Genomic DNA, 21,986 nt, shown 5'->3' with positions numbered 1-21,986 from the left:
TCATAAAAAATTGGTAAAAAGGGAAAGTGCGCTCTATTAAAACAGCATGCACTTTGCTGGTAAGTACGGTGACCACTACCGTAATGGCCAATTCATTTGGCTCATGAGTGCAGAGGGGAAAGAGCTCCAGGGCTACAGACCTCCACGCAGCCAAGTGCCAGGTGCGCTTTCCATTTCTGCCAAATTCACTGGAACAACGGCTGGAGGACACACTGCTACCTGTGCACTTGGACAACTGTATGTACAGATGTGCACTGTACAGTAATTTCTTCCATACGCATGAGTCCAAAATGCTACTACTTTCTCACACCATTAATAAACTGTTGCATGTCTTAGCATGTTATTTGTCACTTTGCAACAGATTTTTCATGGAATCAGCACTGTGCCAAAAATTACAAACTTTGATAGCAAACATATGTATAGGTGTACAGTATTCTTCACGTAACAGATTAATGACAATATGTGAAGATGAAGGATGCAGGTGCAATAGGGCACATGTCGCATCCCTTTGGGTCCATAGAACACTAATTTCTGGAGCAGGTTACCTCTGTAAAGCTGGGATTTGACTAAACTGCACCCTTGCCCTGAAATTTACTGATAATTTGTTCAAGACAAAAAATGATATTGCAAAGAAATATACAGCCATCTGAAAGGTATTAAATTAACCAGGATTAATGTTGCTGTAGTTCAATGATTTTGTTTTCACCTCTTCGGTTGCCAGGTGATTTACCTGTGTACTGTTTTCAAACCATTGTGTCACGTGAACTATGAACGGAAATAAGGATTTGTCGAATAGCCACCAAATTAATATTTTCACCACCACAGACTCAGACAGTTAAATGTGAAAATGTGGATTCTCACAGCACACAGGTGCTTGTAACTTAATAACCAAAGACTAACCAAATATTATTCTTTGTATTATTTTCCAATTGATCAGATCAGTCTGTTAATAAAGAAGTGTGAAAACCCATCGATGAGGCAGCCTGAGTCCCGAGTGACAGCTGTGACCACAGACAGGGAAAAATATGGGCGACATATGAACAGGAATATTTTAACAATACCTTTGATCTGTAGCACTGCAACTGGACAGAGCTGATTGACAGTTACGCAGATATAACGGCGTGGCACGAACACACATGCAACGTCCAGCAGGTGCAATAGCTGTTTATTTCCGCAGTGCTGGATGCTTCAGGAAAAGGAGTTCTTGGTGGGGAGTGTCTCTCTTTCTCCGTGCCTTCGGTCTGCTGTTGTTTGTCCGTCTCACTGTCAGGGAGATGTGTCACCGATGGCAACAAGTCCACCGCTGGCTGGGACTCACCCCCCCCCAATGAGAGAGAGAATCCAGCACCATCATGTCAGTCCCCAGTCGGTGGGCAAACTTAAAATTGAAGGGCTGTGGCATCGGGTACCACCGGGTTATGTGGGATTCATGCCCTTCATTCAGTGTATGCAGTGGAGAGGGACATGGTCAGAATTCCCAGTCCAGGAGGTAGTAGTGGAAGGATAAGAGCGCCTATTTAACAGCAAGGCATCCTTTTTGACGGTACTGTACTTTTGCTCCTGGGGAGCCAATTTCCTGTAGAAATGGGTCTGTACGCCCTCACCACCTCCTCGGAGAGGACCGCACCAAGACTGCGGTTGGACACATCCATCTGGTGGAGAAAAGGGAGAGAGCAACACCATCGGGCTACTCTAGACACTATGGAATTCCTTGATAATCTCAGTTAGCGGCATTTAGTCAATCTCTTCCCAAATCACATTGCGCTTCTGAAGTGGAAGACGATACTGTCTTGTACTGCTCATATGCAATGTTGTATGAAATGCATTTGGCCCAGGATAACAGAAAACACATCAGTAAAGTCCTCCTGAAAATGGCACACATCCCTTTGCTTCTCTTCTGAGAGAAAGGGGCCCAGAAACCCCTGGCCCCAACTCATCCCGCACAGGGCCCTGAGTAGGAAGTGAGGCATTCGCCACCTCTTGCAACCATTTAAGGAGGTTCAAGGGGTAAATTTGTGGGTGTCACCCCTTTTGGATCAAATTACCTCATAATCAACATCCCTGCCTGCCACGTGACCCCAAATGACCCTTGCCACTTAGCGAACAATTTGGACGACGAAGTCTGGAGCAGCACGAGAACCTTCTCCCCAGGCGTGAAGTGTCTCAGTCGGCACCTTTGTCATAAGAGCAGGCCTGTCTCTCTTGGACCTGTAGCAAGTGCTCCTGAACAGTTGCACTAACATGTGCAAACTTGCTCGCAAGTCCAGGATATATTGCACTTCGTTTTGGACATTCATTGGCACTGCAGCTAGCTGGCAGTGGTGGGTGGCATCACCGACACGAACTGCTCCAACGCCACCACTTGCACGATCTTCTCAGGGTCCTGCCCATGTAGCTGTAACCGCCACAGTGTAGAGTCGAAGACGTGATGTGCAAACAGGAAGGGCTGCGCAGCCTGTTTCGGTGGTTTTCTAGAATGAGCCCGACCGGTTCCATCCTGGCCTTACAGAGGGCTCCGTAATCTGCTGCGGGCACAGCAGGGCTCTGGGGCGCCACCATCAGGGCCTCCCCTGTGAGCAACAGCGTGAGCCGAAGGGCCCGCTCTTGTGTGCTGATGCTGTTCATGCGCAAGTGTCACTTTCTCTCTTTCGTTTTCTTTCTTTCTCTCTCTCTCAGGTAGATCAGTTAAATAGGGTGAGTTATGAGACAGAGGGGCGCGGTGGCGCAGTGGGTTGGACCGGGTCCTGCTCTCTAGTGGGTCTGGAGTTTGAGTCCCGCTTGGGGTGCCTTGCGGCGGACTGGCATCCCGTCCTGGGTGTGTCCCCTCCCCCTCCGGCCCTACGTCCTGTGTTGCCAGGTAGGCTCCGGTTCCCCGCGACCCTGTATGGGACAAGCGGTTCAGAAAGTGTGTGTGTGTGTGTGTGTGTGTGTGTGTGAGAGTTATGAGACAAAGGTGTGTGTAGGTCCATCCTCCTCACTTACTCTCCCTCCTGCAGAGCGGATGTGGAAATGGGTCCAGTATGAATGTTATAGTTTCCCTGTTGTTTATGGCATGGTAACATCGATATTGTTATATTTTATTCATTGTGTTTGACTTTCTTCCAGTTGGAGTGTGGAATACAGTGAGTCATAGTGCAAACACTGTCATACATTGAAGCGCCATTTGAAATGCTACTACTATACGAGTGCAGTATGAGTATGCATCAAAATGCCATTAATGGATTGTAATAGTGGATGTGAATATTGAAGTAAAATTCTTTAAATTCTGAGTGTGGAAAAAAGAGAGGAAGCGCAACAGCAGCTTGCTGTCCAATCTGTGTCACTTTTAATTTTCACAGCTGCTGGCCAGTTTGGTGTAGGTTCGAATTCTGCTCAGTCTGTGTGGGGTTGGCATATCACCCCCCGCCCCCGAGGTTTCTTTCCATTCCAGAAATATGTTTTAGGGGAATTTGGAACTTAAACACCCACCACTGCGAACATTGGCTGCTTACATTTATTAATAAATTCCTGTTTTAGTGAAAAGGCAGCAGATACCTTCTTAATACATAATATTGTCTATACTGTTGTCAGTCAGTCAGTTCTCCTGCTAATAAAAGGGTGCAAACAGTGTGTGCTTGTCAGTCCATCCCAGGCGTCACGAAAAACGGACTCCGATCTTCGCACCGAACCAGAAATCGCCTCCTGCGTCAGAACGATCTGACAGTGAGTTTCCCGCGCGCTCTTTATCTGCAGCGCGCACGCGGGGAGAGGCATCAAGATGAAAGGCGTGGACGAGCTAGCGCCGTGAGTTATGTTACTGACATAGTTTCAGTAAGATTCTGTGCCTCATGCTGTTTTACTGCAGCATACATGTAAGTGTAATTCATCTTATCTAAGTCATAAAGTAAACCGGTGATTTTAAAACGCGCCACCAGACTCAAAGGTAGCCGTTAGCTACATCACAGGACCGAAGGTTGAACTTCCTGTAAATTGCAGGAGAGTCGGAGTTTCAAAAGAAAGTCCATTCGACTCAACTCAACAACTGGGAGGACTGGCACACGCTTCGTTTACTCAACGAGAGGTGATTTTTTTTTTTTTTTTTTTTAAACAAATTTAGTTAACCGATACTGTGATGTACTATGAATAACGCTGAAAAAATATTTACCGATTTAGTATATACGAGACACACACACACACACACATTGTTCTGCATTTGTTAAAAGCACAAGCCCGAGGTCTATAATGATTTCACGAGGAATTCACAACTGCAAAAGTTAAAATCTTGTATCCAGATTGTTGTTGCTTTGCCTAGGTGGACGTGTACGTATAAATTAATGCTTGTTTGTTCACGTGACACAGTCACTGAGCCAGCCAGCAAGCGAAATTTTTTGGTGCAGGCGAGGCTTTTATTTTGACGTTTCTGTAAGGAAAGTAAGTAAGAGGAGGTGTGGCCGCGCGCATAGGCTCGTCGCGACAGCGGCCATCGTCCCAAATGTGCGACTTGACTCGTTCCGTGGTGTTACCGTACGTGCGCTTGTGGAAAATACCTTGTTTCTGGGCTCTTCTTACTCCACCTGGTGCTCGTCTGCTGCTGTACACGAAAAAAGAAAAAAAAAAAAAAAAAAAAACAACGATTAATAGAATGTAAACGGCGTTCACACAGTTGGGAAAGTTGAACTCAAGGTGAATGAATTCAGTTGTGCTGACGAGCAAAAAACGGCGGGAACTGTTACAGTCTGTGGCAGCAGTCATCTTGGCACATGAATAAAGTTGGCACTTGTCATTTCTGAACAGCAGCTTATGATCTCGAAGAGTACTGTTCACAGGTGCGGTTAATTAGAGTGGCCTCTCAACACTTGAGTTGTGTGATTGGACGTGGGTTCGAATCCCGCTGTGTATGTGTCAGGTTTTCTGTGTACTTGTTCTGTCCCTCGTGTGCGTTTCCTCCCTCGGTCCGAAGAGTTGCGGTTGAGTTGCTCTCAGCGTGTGTTTTGTGTCGCTCTGCCGCGTAAATGACTGCATGGCTGTAGGTCCAGAAGTGACGTCACTCTGACGGGAGGTAGTGTGTGGCAGGGCCAAGTGCATGTAAACGTCACGTTTTCTTCCCAGGCAAGGATGCCCCAGGGTGAGATGAGGAAACCCCTGCTTGGGGTGCCGCTGAGCCCGATGTTCCCGCGTGTGACCTTAAGAGCCCCGCCGTGGGCATTCTGGGCACGGGGGACTTCTCGCGGTCGCTGGCGCACCGCCTGCTGGCCTGCGGCCTCCGTGTGATCGTGGGCAGCCGCAGCCCGGATCGCAACGCCGACCGCTTCCCTGCCGGGGTGGAGGTGAGCACGCAGCGTGACGCCGCCGCTCAGGCCCATGTGCTCTTCGTGGCACTATTCCCGGACCACTACTCGAGCCTGGCGGCCCTGAAGGGAGAGCTCGCGGGCAAGGTGCTCGTGGATGTGAGCAATGGCACGACGCTGAACCGTAGCCGGCCTTCCAACGCGGAGGAGCTGGCTGCGCTCTTCCCGGAGAGCTCCGTAGTGAAAGGTTTCAACGTGCTGTCTGCCTGGGCTCTGCTCAACGGGCCACGCGATGGGAGCAGACAGGTGGGCCCCACTGCGCTTGGGCACTTGTACTCACGTGTGTGTTGTCCTCTACATTGTCCTGGTAAAGTCACTGAATCATCTTGTACCCTTTTACTGAACAATAACGTGACAGGCTTTTCTTAAGTACTTTTCCGCCCTCTAAAGGGATGAGTGATTTCTGATGTGCCTATTGAGTAAAAAAAAACTATAAATCCTAATTGCAGAACAGAAGTGCACTGGCCAGTGTTGTATGCATGACTACTGTTTTTGTTCCTTTTCTTTGGGCTGACTCGTGCTTCACCCCCCCCCACCCCAGGTCTTGATCTGCAGTGATGACTTCCAGGCCAAGAACAGAGTGGCGCTCCTGGCCCGGAGCATGGGTTTTGTGCCTGTGGACATGGGTTGTTTGTCCTCTGCTCGCGATATTGAGAACGCCCCGCTGTACCTCTTCCCTTCATGGGGCAGCCCCTTCCTCTGTGCCGTCTGCCTCTTCTTTTCCTTTTACATCTACAACTTCTTCCGGGGTGTTCTGCTGCCCTATGTCATCAAGGGCCACAATGTCTTCTACAAGCTGCCAGGGAGATGGTGAACGAGACTCTGCCTTTGGTCTCCCTGGTGATGCTGGCGCTAGTCTACTTGCCTGGCCTCCTGGCCGCTGGTCTGCAGCTGCTTCGGGGCACAAAGTACCAACATTTCCCATGTGGCTCGACCGTTGGCTATGTATGCGCAAGCAGCTGGCCTCCTCAGCTTCTTCTGTGCAGCATGCATGCCTTGTACAGCCTGTGTTTGCTATGCGCAAGCTCTGCACGCTACAAGCTGCTCAACGCTGCCTTCAAACAGGTAAGAGTCCGTCTGATGCCGTGCGCTTTGCCCACATGGCTTGTAAGAGATCAGAGTGTGAACAGGAGCAATGAACAATGCCTTTCTTTGTGGGCTGAAATAAGTGTAACAGTCTTAAGCATGAACTTACTGTCATTAGTGTTTTGTCATTCAGTTGCTCAGCAGGTTTCTATTGAAAAGATGTAGAATACATTATCACACACCTATAGAACTGGATATTCACTGTGTAACTGTGCTGCATTTCTCTGATCAGGTATGTGCATCTGTTGGTCCTTCCCTTAACGTTTCTTTGAGGGTTTTTTTTATTTTTTTTATTTTTTTTTTTAGTACTTAAAATGTGCTCCGATCTTTTTGTCAGCTGTGGTGCTACAGGCATGTGCATTAGGTGCAGTCATAGCATGAAAATGTAAAGGCATCTATACACTCACTAATTGGCATCATGTTTTACTGCAACAACTACGATTAACTGCTTTCTGTAGCTTTTGATCCGAGTCTCCCCCATTGCAAATCTACTTTAGCTCAGCAACATTGAGCAGTTTCTTTTTATTTCTTCAGGCCAGTGAATCTGTGAGATTGCGATGCGCACATTGCCAAGGCCATTCCAAATCTTTAAGTACAACACTCGTCTGCTAATATAAATGCACACATTGTATTTTCTTTGAGATGTATGTTGCTTGGAGAAGAGTGTCCTGACAAGTGAATAAATGTAAAACTATTTAATTCAAAACAGAAAAAGTATTCCTCCCCACAGGACACTATGTGAATGATTTTAAGGGTATCTTGCACTGTATGTCTTTCTTTCGTAGCCTGTAGACTATGGAAATGGAGCACTGTGGACAACACTGTTGTGACTGTTCCAACAGAAAGAATTTATTTTTTTTGGTCACAAGACTAGAGGTAAAGAAAGGAGAAGGGGGGGAAAAAAAAAAAAAAGGGGGGGGGGGGGGGTCTTTTGAGCAGTTGTACACATAATGATCAACATGCTAAAGCCCACATCTGTGATGAAAGACAGCCTCAAAAAAGATTTCAGAGTATTAGAACACCTTTTGCTTTCATAGTCCAAATACCAGCAATTAAAAGCATAGGATTAACCTTTTCAGTTAAGGGCAATTCACTTCAATTTAACTTATAAGTGGTAGAAATGTGTCAGATTGATTGACTGCAGTATATGACAAGGTTATAGGACACCTGTTTTGCTGGTTTTGAAGGGCCACAGGGGATAGTTCTACAGGGAGGGTGGCTGATTAGGAGTGTTTTGGCTGTTTTCCTTTTCCGTTCCACCTATGGCTTCTCGTCCTCATGCTGCTTTAGCGTATGTTAGGCTCTTGTTACAGCAGACCCCCAGCCAAGCGGCGGCTGTCCCACGTTTCCAGTACATCACATAGAAGAGGCCTGCTGGGCCAAGACTGATCCCCTGCCATACTCTGCGGTACTCCAGTTTGAGCTTTGGGCTATGTGAGACTTTAATTAACACCTTTCCCATGAGTCTAACCCGCGCACATCAAATAAGTGTCATTTACTTTAAGAAATCAATTTGCATCAAGTACTGATTGGACTTGCGTTGCAGAATAATACATTGTGTATTATTCAAAATATTCTGTTAAATTGCTACATCCATTTTGCTCTGCAGACAGTTAGGTTGCTGACCCTGGTGAACCACATTTTGCAAAGGTGTGTATATATAGTTTTTTTGGGGAACGAGGTAATTTCGATAAGTTTTGACAGCGTAGTTTGCAAAACAGAACTTTAGGACTTTCATGTTAATCTCTGACAGATATATTATAGAAGAAACCATTTAAAGGGTCAATTTTGGGTTGAGATTTAAAAAGTTTAACTGGTGAAAAATAATTTTCATAAAGTGGTATTATATTACACACACACAAAATATATGGACTAGCAGCTGAAGTTTCATACAGCTTCACTTAATTATTATGACAATATTTGCTGTGTGACCTCTGCTTGGGAAGGATTATGCCAGAGCATATATCATCTTTTTATTAATGTAACAGTAGTTTTGTCAAATGCAACTAGTCTGAACTTCATTACATTTGACTCCTTGATTAAAATGTGCATTTTTTAACTTTGTGTCATGGGCCTGTGGAAGGAAGGCACCCCCTGAGTTATTACTAAATCAGTTTGAGAAGAAGACAGCTTTGGATCTTCATTTACGGGTGGACATGTAAAAAGTGAAAGCAAACATGTTGGACAGCTTGTGAATTGGCTGGACAAGATTATGTGTCCCTGAGCCATTCTTGCTGCTAGTTTTTCACTCTATGAATGTGAACTATGGCGATGATTGCAGTGCCTTACACTCCAGAGCCATCAAGAAATCAAATGAGAGGTCCTTGTTCCGTAGGGATGTGGACGAATGCGGTCCATCTGCAGCCTTGTCCCAGTTTCAGTGTGGAAGACAGTGGAATAATGCACACTCCAAGGCTACTCTTATGGCATTTGTATCCTGTTTATCTTTTTCCCCTCTCTCGGAATGTCAAGGAGTATGGCAAAGACAGCCTCGGGGGTTGCTTTCTTCCTGTTCTGGGGTCATCTTGAAACAATTCCTTTTATTTCTCAGATCTCTCTTGGTGACATTTCAAAAAGGCAAAGTGATAAATAAACAAGTGTGAAGTCTATTGAGACATTTCAGGGTATGAATGTGTATCGTGATTTGTTTGCGTTCGTAAATCCTTGAGAGGAAAGGGTCTCAGTAAACTGTTTTTGGGGGGTCAAATCAACCAGCAGTTGCTTGATACCTCTTAGCTTTTTTCTAGGAAGTGTGAACCTGCTGGTCTGATTTCTGATGCAGAGAGTAATACAATAAATTAAAATAATAGCCTTGTTTAACAAGTGCATAGCACTAATTTAAATAAGACTTGAAGCAAAATTCAGAATGTTCGTTATGCATTTTATGAATAATTCAGCTCTTGTTGAGATTTAAGAGCTGAAGTTTATATCAGACCTTCTCTGCAGTGTCTAGATTGACATTCTCTTACCGCTCTGTGCATGACTGCACATTTGCGCTTCTTCTCACTCACACTCAGAAGCAAGTGATTGCTGCAGTCTCAGCATGCTTCCTGTGTGAGTTGCTGCTCCCCCATACGGCTGTCAGACACCATGGCGGCTAGTGCGTTTGTGTGTGTGTGTGTGTGTGTGTGTGTGTGTGTGTGTGTGTGTGTGTGTGTGTGTGTGTGTGAGGTTGAGATCACATATAGCAGGATGCTTTCCCCTCCTCCCCTCTTTCATGTCTATATCTGTTCCTTTCTGATTTACCCTCCTTTAAGAAGACATGTGCTTGATTGTCTACTTGAGTCTTTTTCAGGAGGGTAATATGTCTGCAAAAAGTATATACACTTACATTTTTTCATTTAGCAGACACTTATCCAAAGCAATGTACAACTCAAACAAAGTGTATTTCGCCAACATTTTTGTCTGATGTCACTGTTTAACCAGCAGACAATACATTGGTAGCTGCGTATAGAATTGGTAGGGAGTATAATTTTTAACAAATTATTAACAGTAACGTTCGTGTGTGTGTGTGTGTAGTGCAACTGTCATCAGTTCTAGTCCTGGAATGTGCTCTTGGTTTTAAATGTCTTCACAAATCATTCTCTTGTGGACATTTTGGAGAGAGAAACCTGTTTCTTGTTTGCAGACATAAGAGGAATTGAATCCAAGGGGATTAATGTTAGTTTTTGGGGAAGAACTCTGGATTTTCTTTGACATGTTTATTATAGCATCCAAATAACATTTGAGAAATCTTCTCTGATAGCAGCTGTTCTTTTAGAGAGGCACATAGTTGGGGAGAGCATATAAACTTGGTGGGTGTTCTCCGTGACAAAGCAGAATCTGTAGCCACAAGCCTGCTGCTACACATCTGTGTTCCACCTTTTGTTACCAGGTGAAGCTGGGGCAGGAGAGCTCATGGATGGAGCAGGATGTGTGGAGGATGGAGCTGTACCTGTCCTTTGGCATTGTGGCTCTGGGGGTGCTTTCTTTTGCCTCGCTGTCACTCTTCCCTGCCTTCTGTGGGAAACTCTCTCAACTGGGAGGGAATTCAGTTTTGTACAGGTAGGTGTCTGACCGAAAACTTGCTGCCTCTCTCTTCAATCCAAGCACATCATAGTTCCACCAGTTTTCACAAAAGGATATCTCTACATCAAGGTTAAGTTCCTTATTCAAGGCCTGCAATAGTAGATGTTCTCCTAGGAGTTGAACCAGCCCAGCAACATGTTACATCCCATGTCTTCAACAACTACATTACCTGCTGATGCAGGTGCTATCAAAGAAGAACTCTTCAATTCCAAACAAATACACCAGGGGATAGTTAACCAGTCTCAGAATATTTGGTTGTATGTGCTATTGCACTGAATAGGTGGGAGATACTGTCAGTGTGAAATGTAATATTATTAACTTGATTTATGCAGGTTTTGCAGACCACAATATTTTATTTAACCTGTTGCAAATTTGAACTTGGTCCTAATAACAGCTTATAAATAATTCCTGCCGCCATGCCTCGTAAGTTCTTCTAGGCCCGAGAGTACATTTTAGCTTTTACTTGGGTGTTGTCTAATCACTTTTGTTGGCAATAAAATATAGAAGGAGTCCATGACTTACGATGACCCACACTTATGATGGCCACCCCATCAACCATATTATATTTTCAAGTTCTAATGTTTGGTCATAAAGTCTATTATGAGTGCTACATCTGTTGTACAGTGACGTAGTCAGTGTGTCTTTCAGCTTTTTATTTATAGAACATACCATTTACTGAACTTTTGTGTACTGTTTTTTTTTTTTTAATGTTATTTTAACAGTGGCTAACAAGTGAAAATGTGAGTATTCTGTACAGAAAAGTGAAAGCAAAAGAGAACTGATTTAGAAATGAAAGTGAAATAGTGCACCATGAAATATAATACTGTACTGTATCCTAGTAACATTATTTTCACATTAACAATGTTTGAAAATTGTGAGAAATTTAGGAAAGACCTATTATATAATGCAGAATTCACGCATGTTAATTGTGTATATACAGTATCTTTATGGCTTAAATAAGACAGTTTAAGGGCATTTGCGACTTACAAAGATGGTTTTGGCCTTACGACAAGGTCACTGAAACAGCATCCAGCCATAAGTCGAGATCACTTGTATATGGTACTTTTTAATTATTCCGCGCTTAACCCACCTTTCTATGCGATTGTGCCTTTACCATGTAATCACTGGTTATAAAGGTACTGAGGAACTTTTACTGTAATGTAAAACAGTAAACCTATCTCATTACATGGATGCTGGTTACACAGATGTTTATTTATCCAGACTCAAAAGAACATGTACCGCCCCACCCAGGTATGAGGACTGTGTTGTCAGTTCCTTTTCCCCTTGTGCTCGTAAGTGCACCATAACCACATTGCAATAGCTGGCCAATCGAGCCTTTGCCCACAGCCAATTTAAGGTGTGTTTTACGGGAAATGCTGCGTTGTGTTCTCTGTGCATATCTTTATTTCAGTGCTGAAGCATTTTGAGTAACAAAATTGTGATAACTATGATCTAACACACAAACTACTGTAGCAATAAATGTTTCTAAGTGCAACAGCCCATAACCCTGGGTTTTTAATGTATTAGTGTGATAGGTACATTTTTTTGTTAAAGGCATGAAGCACATTTTACAATAACGTAAGATTCTCGGTTCAGTCTCTATTCTGGAGGACTGATCTCCCTCTGTCCTTCAGAACTGCAGACTTCCTCCCAGCATTCAAGAAGGGTCCGAAGACTTTATTTCAGCAATCAACCAAATAAATTTGTGTTAGTATTTCAAAATAAAACTGGCCATGTAGATCAAATAAAAGTATAAATTTAGGGTTGCAAATCTTCATACAGACAGCATGTCGATCATGTTACGCTTGTCTGCCTTTTTTTTTGGGTAATGGGTTTTCTCGTCCATTGCAGGCACCCTAATAGAATCATTTACCAGGGATTAGGTGCTCTGTGCAGCTTTTGAACTTTCCCTTCATATTTATGTTAAGCTGATCCAGTTGCCGTAAGATTAGTCACATTCTGCTGCGTCTCCTGATGTAAGGGTGCTGGGGGGGGGGGGTAGACTGCCAAGGCCATTTGCTGCAGGGGATGTTAAAGCACCGCACAACCTTGAGACAGAACCCCTGAAGCGTTATGCTGCACAAATGGAGTTTAGCCCAACAGACCTGTAATATTGAAAAGAATTATACCAAGTAACAGCCTGGAACATCTTTGTTGAAGAGATTCTTGTTTGACTACTGCAGGCTGTGCTACCAAGAAAAGGTCTGGTATGTCTCCTAAATGTTAATTCTGCTGTGTACGATTTGTTTGATTATTTCACACTAGCCCAGAGCTGTAGGAATAATTAGAAGTGTTTGCCTTCTAAATGAGCTCCGTGTCTCCCCTCACAAACGCCAACAATGGGATTTTGTTACGCACAAGCTGGCTTGTAGGTCAAAGCCCACCGCAGGGTGTCTGCATCATAGGTCCCACTTGAGTTAACTAATGCGCTAGGGGACAGGCTGCTGTGTTAGGTCGTCATTTCGATCGGTTTGCAACTTCACTCTTTAGCTTGACCTAACAGGAGCAGAAGCCACGAGTTTGGAGCTCTTTGCCGATACTCCCCCACTGGGCAGCCTCCACTTATCTTATACAGCAATGTACCCACTTCACGCCACAAGTGAATGTTTGTGGGCTCACTGTACAGTTTGTCGAACTATGGAATGTTGTGGCAACTCTTGACTTCTACAAATATATTTCAAGTAGGCATCTGTCACAAACCCTAGCGAGCTGTAATTATTAGGTAAAAATGCAGTTACAGCTACATTATAGAACTCATTTTTCACGTTGCTGTTGTTCATTTGTGTTTATGTGGATTTATTTGAATCTTGGTGGTAATTGTACATATGCACTACAAATGACAGCAACAATATGGATACCATTTTGTACAGATATGTACAGATGGTTTTGCTTCTTTTGGTTTCTGTTTCTGTAGTCCGGACTGGGATATGCTGCCCTTTCCATCAGCACTCTGCACACGTTGACGTTCGGCTGGAACCGAGCCTTCGACCCCGGCCAGTATGAGTTTTACCTCCCACCAACTTTTGTACTGGCTGTGCTTTTGCCCTGCATTGTGCTGCTGGGTCGCCTCGCCCTGGCGCTGCCCTGCCTATCGCTTCGGCTGGCCAGGATTCGAAGGGGCTGGGAGACGCGGCTCCACCAGGTCCACTTCCGCTTACCCGATGAGGACATGAGCACAGTATGAAAAACAAAAACAAGTGGAACCAGTGCACACATCAGTTTTTGACTCTACATCTGTAGGGATGAGCACCTTGGAAAGCTTTTGCAGCAAGTTCCAGGCAGTCTTCTGTGTTTCAGTTCAAAAGAGTACTCCTTTTCTTCTTGTGAGTCTAGCCACTACAGGATGCGCTTCTCTTCCCAGGTGTGTTCACACTTGCTCTACACTAGAACCCAGGGCTTTTTAACCCTGCTCCTGAGAGCCCTCTCTGTATGCTATGCTCACTTACATCTCGGTGTTTAATTTGCTGTTAACTTGAGTGAAGAAGTGGCACAACTGAATTGGTCTTGTCTTTATTTATATAAACTGTTGGTGCACCAGTAGTGTTTGTCCTGCAGCAGAATAAAATGTTAATACTAAACTTTTATTAATCACTTACTAGGTAAAAATTATGCACTTAATTTTTTTAATGCCTGTTGAAAGTGATCTTTTTTCAGAAACTGCCAATCTTTTTGATGTTAGATACACTAGCTCCTCAACTTACAGTTGGAACTGAAAGTCTGTAACTAGATGTTCTTTAATCCAGTCTTTTTTACACACCAAGTCACAACAAATAAAATCTTGATTTGTTTGCTTGTTACTTTTTCTAAATATATCAGATTAAGCTATACTATATATACTTTATTTTTAACATTCCTGAAAAATTTCCCATAACCTCTACTCAGTCCTTGAAAGTCATTTGTGCAATGTTTTCCAGCTTCTGCCCACTTTCAGCTTTTTTTTTATACACTCACACCCACATTGTCTGAAACTGCTTGTCCCATGGGGGGGTCACAGGGAGCCGGAGCAAGGCTGGAGGGGGGAGGGGACACAAGACACCCGGAGAGCAGGACCTGGTCAAACCCACTGCGCCACCACGCCCCCCTTTTACACAAAGCTTAATAATGATTTTTTTCCCCCACAGTTTTGGTTTTGCAATAGTCTCACCATAATACATTCAAATATTTTCCTAACCTCTGATTTTTTTTACATGTATTCATTCAGCTGCATCTTTTTACTAAAACAACTTACAGTGTTAATTCACCTACAATTATTTACCCATTTATACAGCTGGGTTATTTTTACTGGAGCAATTTAGGGTAAGTACCTCGTTTGAGGGTACTAGAGGTGCAATTCAAACCTGCCACCTTTGGGGTTCACCTTTAAGTATAATTTTAAAAAGATACTGAAGCACACATTATCTGGACTGTGTGGTGCATTTGTCAACCACTCGGGTATAACTGAAGCCCTCAGCCAGGAAAAAAATGGTGAGATGGGATCTGCAAAACTAGAGTGGAGAAGCAGTGCATTACCCACATGGGCCTCACAGACTCCAGGTGGGCGATGGGAGGCTTTCTGCTGTGTGCTTTGTTAGCTGTCAGATGTTCCTGAAAGAAACCCTCTCGCTCTCAGCTCAGTGGTGCTTCCTTTGCAGTATTTGCTACAGGGTAGGGTTACTGCACAGATCTGTAAAGAAGCACTTGATTGTTTGCAGTGCCACTGCTGGGACTGAAAAAGCTTTAATTATGTGACTTAGTCATGGATGCACAGAAGTTTTTTTCTTCTATGAAATGGATCTTTCACCTCCCAGCTGGTCTGTCCTCCTGTTGTGAGCTGTCAAGCTGGACAACTTGCTCATTTTCCTACCTCATTAGCTAAGAGCCCGAGAGTGATGACTGACTCAAGTCTGTCCTTCTATCAACACTCTGAAGCCACAACCAGACCCAGCAGATACATCCTGCATAACATCCGCAGGATCCACCCTTGCCTCACAACAAACTCTATGCAATTCCTGGTGCAAGACATGGTGATATCCTGCCTGGACTACAACCTTTTCCTGCCTGGCCTTCCATCTGCCATCAGACCTCTCCAACTGATGTGCAGTACCATGGTACAACTTGCATTTAACCTATCAAAAGTACTGCCATGCATCCCAACCTTGTTTCTCTACCTTCACTTTGTATAGTTGCCTTATCATTCTCTAGACCCTAACAAGACTGCTATGCTCCTCCACTTCTGCCTGCTGGGTAGGCCCACACACAAGAGCCAGAATCAAAGGCATGAAGGTTTATGGTTCTGGCCCTGATGTGGTGGAATGACCTCCCCTGCTCGCTCAGCACCGGTGAATCTCTCTACATTTAAGAAGGGTCTCAAAACTCACCTCTTTCAGACTCACTTCTGCTCTGATTTCATATGTGCTCAATAAATGTGTGCGTGTCATTTTTAATAAGTTGTTTAGTAATGTAAAGCCTATATGCAGCTACTAGTTCATATGGTGGTGCGTGATGTATTATCACATTGCGGCATTTAAATGCCTCCTGCTGTTGATGTTATGCATTTTTTGTATTGTTCTGAGACATATGTCATGTCACTTCTGAGAAAAGCATCTGCTAAATGGATACATGTGAAAATTTTATTAAACCATAAAGATGACATTCTGTACATGGCACTCTGAAGGTACAGGTAGATGTGAAATAATCCCATTTGCTACTATAAGCCAAAGACATCTTATAAGTTCAGTGCATAGAAAAAGACTGGTGGAAATATCACCTTATTTCATGTACTTTTCAGGTAGATGCTTCAACATTTGTCTCAGTGCTTGTGCTGAAGTGTCATTATCCACACTCACCTTGGGTTCTTTCTACAAAGTTTTCAGGGTCAGAGAATTTTAATAAATATTCAAATGATTGAACATGGTTCTCACTCATGTTTGGTATGAAACAAGAATCACCACAAGCAGCAATCCCCTGACTAGATACCCGAGTCCACCTCAAAAGAGTCAAGGCCATTTGTGACCTCGAACTTGGGCTGAGAATTTCTCTCTGGCTGAACTTTGAAGGTTGCAGGTCCAAGTCTAGCTCTCACCACACTGTTTTAGGGTTTGCTTTAAAGGCTTCATAATCCTCTTTGCGGAAGAATGCCAGCTCCGTTTCATTTGCTGCAGATTTAAAAAAAAAAAAAAAAAAAAAAAAAAAAAAAAAAAAGTCATGCTAAACCAGAACTTTGTCAGAGCAAAGGTTTAAAACATTTATCACGAATGTGTAACTTGAGGCTTGACTCAACACCAATGCAATTGTGTGAAGAAGAGCTACAAGGAGGTGCGAGACAGCTGACATGGATGGTGTGTGTGGAAGGAAGAGTTCACATGCCGTATGTGTGTGTGTGTGTGTAGGTGGCACAAAGGAACAGTGTGTGTGAACCCACCAACTCCCGCTGCCTTCAGGCTCACACCTTCCTTCAGAATCAGCCTGTCATCATCTTCCAGACTCATCACTAATTCATTGGTCTGAAGGAGGGAGACAGACAGGGGGGAGAGAAATGGCTCCTTCGTCACGGGAAAGAAACAAGGCCGAGTTCGAACCCTGACAAGTCAAGTGTCACGGCGGGGTCATGCAGTCCTACCTTGGCACCATGTGCCTGGTGGATTATCTTCATCGTATCTACAAGGTGGACATATGATATGGCATCGTGTCAGCTCGGGCTCCACTCGCGTCACAACCACAATGATGAGCGAGAATAAAATTGTGAGACTGAGAAGAGCGGCTCTCACCGTACGCGAAGCTCCTGAATGGTGGCGGAAGCTCCCGTTTGGCGGGCAGCACTGCGGACACAGCGCGGACACGTTCAGCACGTTCACCTCGCCGTACTCAGACGCAGTACTGTCCGACGAGGAGCCACCACCAATACTCACTGCTCCTAACGTGTGCGGCGAACTGCTCCGCGGTCTGGTTGAGGTCCACGCCTCGGAAAACCAGCGGTCTGAAGTTGCGGTGCTCGAAGGACCGAACAAGGCGCACGGTCAGCACAGCTCCTTCTCCCGCCATGATGACGCGACCTCCCGTCTCACGTACAAATCTTTCCGCGCGTGTTTATATCAAACCGGACCACAGCTGGGGCCACGTCTTATACCTGTACAAGCGGGAAGCGCAGCTCTTCGAAGCTCTAGCTAAAATGAGTCCAGAACGTACAACATTACTGCGCTGCAAGGAGCTTCTGTGACGTCACTCCTCAGCAGCCCTCCGCTCCGTGTTTTCAAACCGCGCCAGGAGGGGACTGCACCCGGAAGTGAAAGACCGCAAACTACGCAGCAGCCAATCAAGTGCGAGTTCTGCCGCGCACGGTGCGCACGTGACTGCCTCAGCCGGCTGACGGCGGCGGAGCGTGTCATGTGTAGACAAATTATTTAGCGAGCACGTGGAGCTGGTAAAAACACATTTTGGAAATATATTTTAAATATTACTGGTCATAGAGGTGAATTATTTCAATATCATTTGTAGAGGCAGTAAACAATACTGTGGTGCGCCACGTCGTGAGTTTGGACGGGGCGAAAAAAACGCAGAAGCGGCGTTTATCACGAAGGATTTTTTTTTTTTAATTTTATTTTATATCGACACTACGGAAACAATACTCTTAGCTCGGTCGGAGCATCTTGTTTTCTCCAGAATCTGTGTCCAGCCTTCCCGGCATAGTTTTTTTTTTTTTTACAAATCGTGGACACAGTCACCGCATCATTTTCCCCAGAAGTGGCCCCAGTGGTTGCACACCACATTTCACATTATTCCCCATAATGCAACTGTTTACATTTAGGAGTTTCCCTCCTAAAACAGTAACGCTGGGTCGTTGCACTACAATTCAGCGACTTCAGACAAAACACGTGGCAGGGCTTCGTCTGGTGTTGACATTTATTTAGTGTTGACCAAGTTTCAGAATCAGAATCAGAATCAGAATCAGAACGAGCTTTATTGCCAAGTATGTTCGCACATACAAGGAATTTGTCTTGGTGACAGGAACTACCACAGCACAGACAGAATGACAGTGACAAGACACAGATGAGAAGATAGAGTATGTGAGCAAGGGATAAAAAATATTTAAAAAATATAAAGTACCCAATATACAAAAATAGTACAAAAATAGTCGCTAGATACAAATGCAAGGGAGTGTAAGAGAAATGTGATAAATAGTTATAAATATAAATAGCATTATGTATTGCACGGTTTACTCTCTAGGGGAGAGATTTAGGTGTTCATGAGGTAGATGGCCTGAGGAAAGAAACTTTTCTTATGCCTGGCTGTCCTGGTGCACAGTGCTCTGTAGCGCCGGCCAGATGGCAAGGGTTCGAAGAGGAAGTGGCCTGGATGTGAGGGGTCTAGAATGATTTTGCTCGCCCTTTTACTGACTCTGGACGAGTGCAGTTCTTGGAGAGCTGGGGGGGATGTGCCGATGATTCTTCCGGCAGTCCGAACTATCCGCTGCAGTCTTCTGATGTCTGACTTCGTAGCTGAGCCGAACCAGACAGTTATAGAGGTGCAGAGGACGGACTCAATGACTGCAGAGTAGAATTGCAGCAGTAGCTCCTGTGGCAGGTTGAACTTCCTCAGCTGACGAAGGAAGTACAACCTCTGCTGGGCCTTCTTCACAATGGAGTCTATGTGGGGCTCCCACTTCAGGTCCTGTGAGATGGTGGTGCCCAGGAACCTGAATGACTCCACTGTTGCCACAGTGCTGTTCATGATGGTGAGTGGGGATAATGCTGAGGTGTTTCTCCTGAAGTCTACGATCATCTCCACCGTTTTGAGCGTGTTCAGCTCCAGGTTGTTATGACTGCACCAGACAGCCAGCTCTTGGACCTCCTGTCTATAGGCAGACTCGTCGCCATTCCGGATGAGGCCGATGAGTGTGGTGTCGTCTGCAAACTTCAGGAGTTTGACAGAGGGGTCCTTCGCGGTGCAGTCGTTGGTGTACAGGGAGAAGAGCAGTGGGGAGAGCACACATCCCTGGGGGGCTCCAGTACTGATTGTGCGAGTTTCGGATGAGAATTTTTCCAGCCTCACTATCTGCTGCCTGTCTGTCAGAAAGTTGGTGATCCACTGACAGATGGAGGTGGGCACGGAGAGTTGGGTTAATTTGGACAGGAGGAGGTGTGGGATGATGGTGTTGAAGGCTGAGCTGAAGTCCACGAACAGGATTCTCGCATAAGTCCCTGGTTTGTCCAGATGTTGCAGAATGTAGTGCAGTCCCATGTTGACTGCATCATCCACAGACCTGTTTGCTCGGTAAGCAAACTGTAGGGGGTCCAGCAAGGGTCCAGTGATGTCTTTCAGGTAGTCCAACACCAGTTTTTCAAGTGACTTCATGACCACAGACGTTAAGGCGACAGGTCTGTAGTCATTAAGTCCTGTGATTTTGGGTTTCTTTGGGATGGGGATGATGGTGGAGCGTTTGAAGCAGGAAGGAACTTCGCACATCTCCAGTGATCTGTTGAAGATCTTTGTGAAGATAGGGGCCAGCTGGTCAGCACAGGTTTTTAGGCAGGCCGGTGAGACACCGTCTGGGCCTGGTGCTTTCCTTGTCTTCTGTTTGATGAAGACCCGACGCACCTCCTCTTCGCAGATCAAAGGTACAGGAGGGGGGGAGGTGGGGGTTACTTGAGTTGTTAAGTGATTGGTGGAGAGAGGGTCTGAATGGGTGTAGGGTGTGAGACAGGGTTTATCAAACCTGCAATAAAACTCATTCAAATCGTCGGCTAGTTGTTGAGTTGACACGGTGCCGGGGGGTGGTGTCTTGTAATTTGTGATGTCTTTCATGCCTTTCCACACCGACGCAGGATCGTTGGCTGAAAACTGTTTCTTCAGCTTTTCAGAGTAGTTTCTCTTAGCCACTCTGATCTCCTTTGCCAGTGTGTTTCATATCCACAGATGCCAATTCTCTAGTAAGAAACATGCCTATTGCACTCTTGAATAAAATCAAACAGTACATGACTGCTATCCAAGGCTGTTTATAAAAGAGCAATTACAACTATTACACTAAATCGTTCCACATTTTCATCAAAGCTGCAATCTCTATTTGTATTCCGCTGGCTCCCTTTTTAAAATATCTTTGTACTGTTCTCCTTGCTGCCGTCTTTTATACGCACTGTGATAATGAAAAAAACTTTATGCGTTTGGTAGACACTTTTTTCCAAAGAGACTTGGCGCGAATAATGTGTGACATCTTTCCGTCCAAAGTGCCTGACACTGCTACTTTAGTCAGTCACTCGCCTACACGAGAGCAACACACCCTCACATACCAAGGGTAATTAAGTGCATGTCTTTGAATTGCGGGAGGAAACCAGAGCAGTTGGAGGAAACCCATGTGCAAAACAGGCAAACTACGAAGACTGAGCGGGGATCGAACCGCTGTACTTCTTAGTGTGCTGATACTATTAGACAACAGCGCTACTTGCTGTGTTGCTCTGCCACCTTTGCCAGACACTGCATTGCTGTATAAATATTAAAGTGTCAACAATCATTACCTTTTGGCATAAGATACACACACACTGCTTACATTTACATTTATTCACTTAGTAGACGCTTTTTTCCAAAGCAACGTACATTTCAGCAAAAAAACAATTTGTGCATTATATTAATTACATTACATTTGTGCATTACATGCATTGCTTCAAAGGACTTCCATCTGCTCCATCATGAATGTTGGCAACTGAAAATACAAAATAAAAATAAATAGCCAGCTTTCCAGTTCCAGTCAAAAATAACACAATCGTATAATAATATGTTAAATGCTGGCTACAATCTTCATGATTTTTTGTTCAGTCATCAAAGACAAAATAAGATGAGATGCATACATAGTGTATAAAGTTATTTATATTACCTTTTTAACAACAGCACCAATACACTTGCAAAGATTTGTATTTCCTTCTCTAAACTATTACCAAAACTTTATATAAAAAGTTCAAATCACTTTCGCTCAGTTAAAAGCCCATGTACTGTATGTTATGGCACATGAACAGATACAGGCCTTAATTAGACACTGTGGACCCCCAGCTTACCGCCACCCTGGATGACATCCTGCCCTCCATAGTAATTCTTTGACTTGGCTAACGCCTCACTGACCGCCTCCTGCCGGCCTCCGCAGTATCCACACTCCAGGTTGCCCAGACCCCCCTCCGGACAACCGCCACACAGCAGCTCTTATCTTGAGCCAGTAGTAGTGGTGGCAGCGAGGGGAGCCGGGGGTCTCATGTAATGCAAGGTTGCTTCATGTGCTGTGAATGGTTACGTGGAATTGTTGGGGTCTCGCAGACCCACATGTTGGCCAATGTGTCTTGGGTCTTGTGATCGAACTCCATCGAGAGTCTGTGAAGTTCTGATTAAGTGACTCAGAACTCGGATCCAACTGTTCATTATTGTGTTCTGTACAACTCTTTATTATTTCTATGTCAAAGGCATGGCAAGTTATTCCATGAGTGTGTTTAAGACGACAGAACAGGTAGCAAATCACTTGTAATCATTGTAATTATCATATTATTATAT

The 21,986-nt window shown here is 44.6% G+C and overlaps 1 protein-coding gene and 1 pseudogene across 1 annotated transcript; one reads left to right on the top strand and one right to left on the bottom strand.

The window, feature by feature from the left end:
• Positions 1-3,740: 3,740 nt before the first annotated feature.
• On the top strand, positions 3,741-14,278 carry LOC108922266 (metalloreductase STEAP3-like; annotated as a pseudogene).
• Positions 14,279-15,899: 1,621 nt separating this feature from the next.
• Positions 15,900-17,725, bottom strand: LOC114911887 (UPF0538 protein C2orf76 homolog). The gene is made up of 5 exons (XM_029256323.1): positions 17,369-17,725; positions 17,228-17,278; positions 17,080-17,117; positions 16,882-16,963; positions 15,900-16,615 (listed from the first exon to the last, which is right to left on the bottom strand). The coding sequence occupies exons 1-5, from the start codon at positions 17,499-17,501 to the stop codon at positions 16,539-16,541; spliced, it is 381 nt and encodes a 126-aa protein (XP_029112156.1). The 5' UTR covers positions 17,502-17,725; the 3' UTR covers positions 15,900-16,538.
• Between the last annotated feature and the right edge of the window lie 4,261 nt (positions 17,726-21,986).

Source organism: Scleropages formosus, chromosome 1 (genome assembly GCF_900964775.1).
Source record: "Scleropages formosus chromosome 1, fSclFor1.1, whole genome shotgun sequence".
In the NCBI taxonomy this organism is placed as follows: Eukaryota; Metazoa; Chordata; class Actinopteri; order Osteoglossiformes; family Osteoglossidae; genus Scleropages; species Scleropages formosus.
Note: the sequence above shows the minus strand (reverse complement) of the source record. Positions and strands in the feature narration are given on the sequence as shown.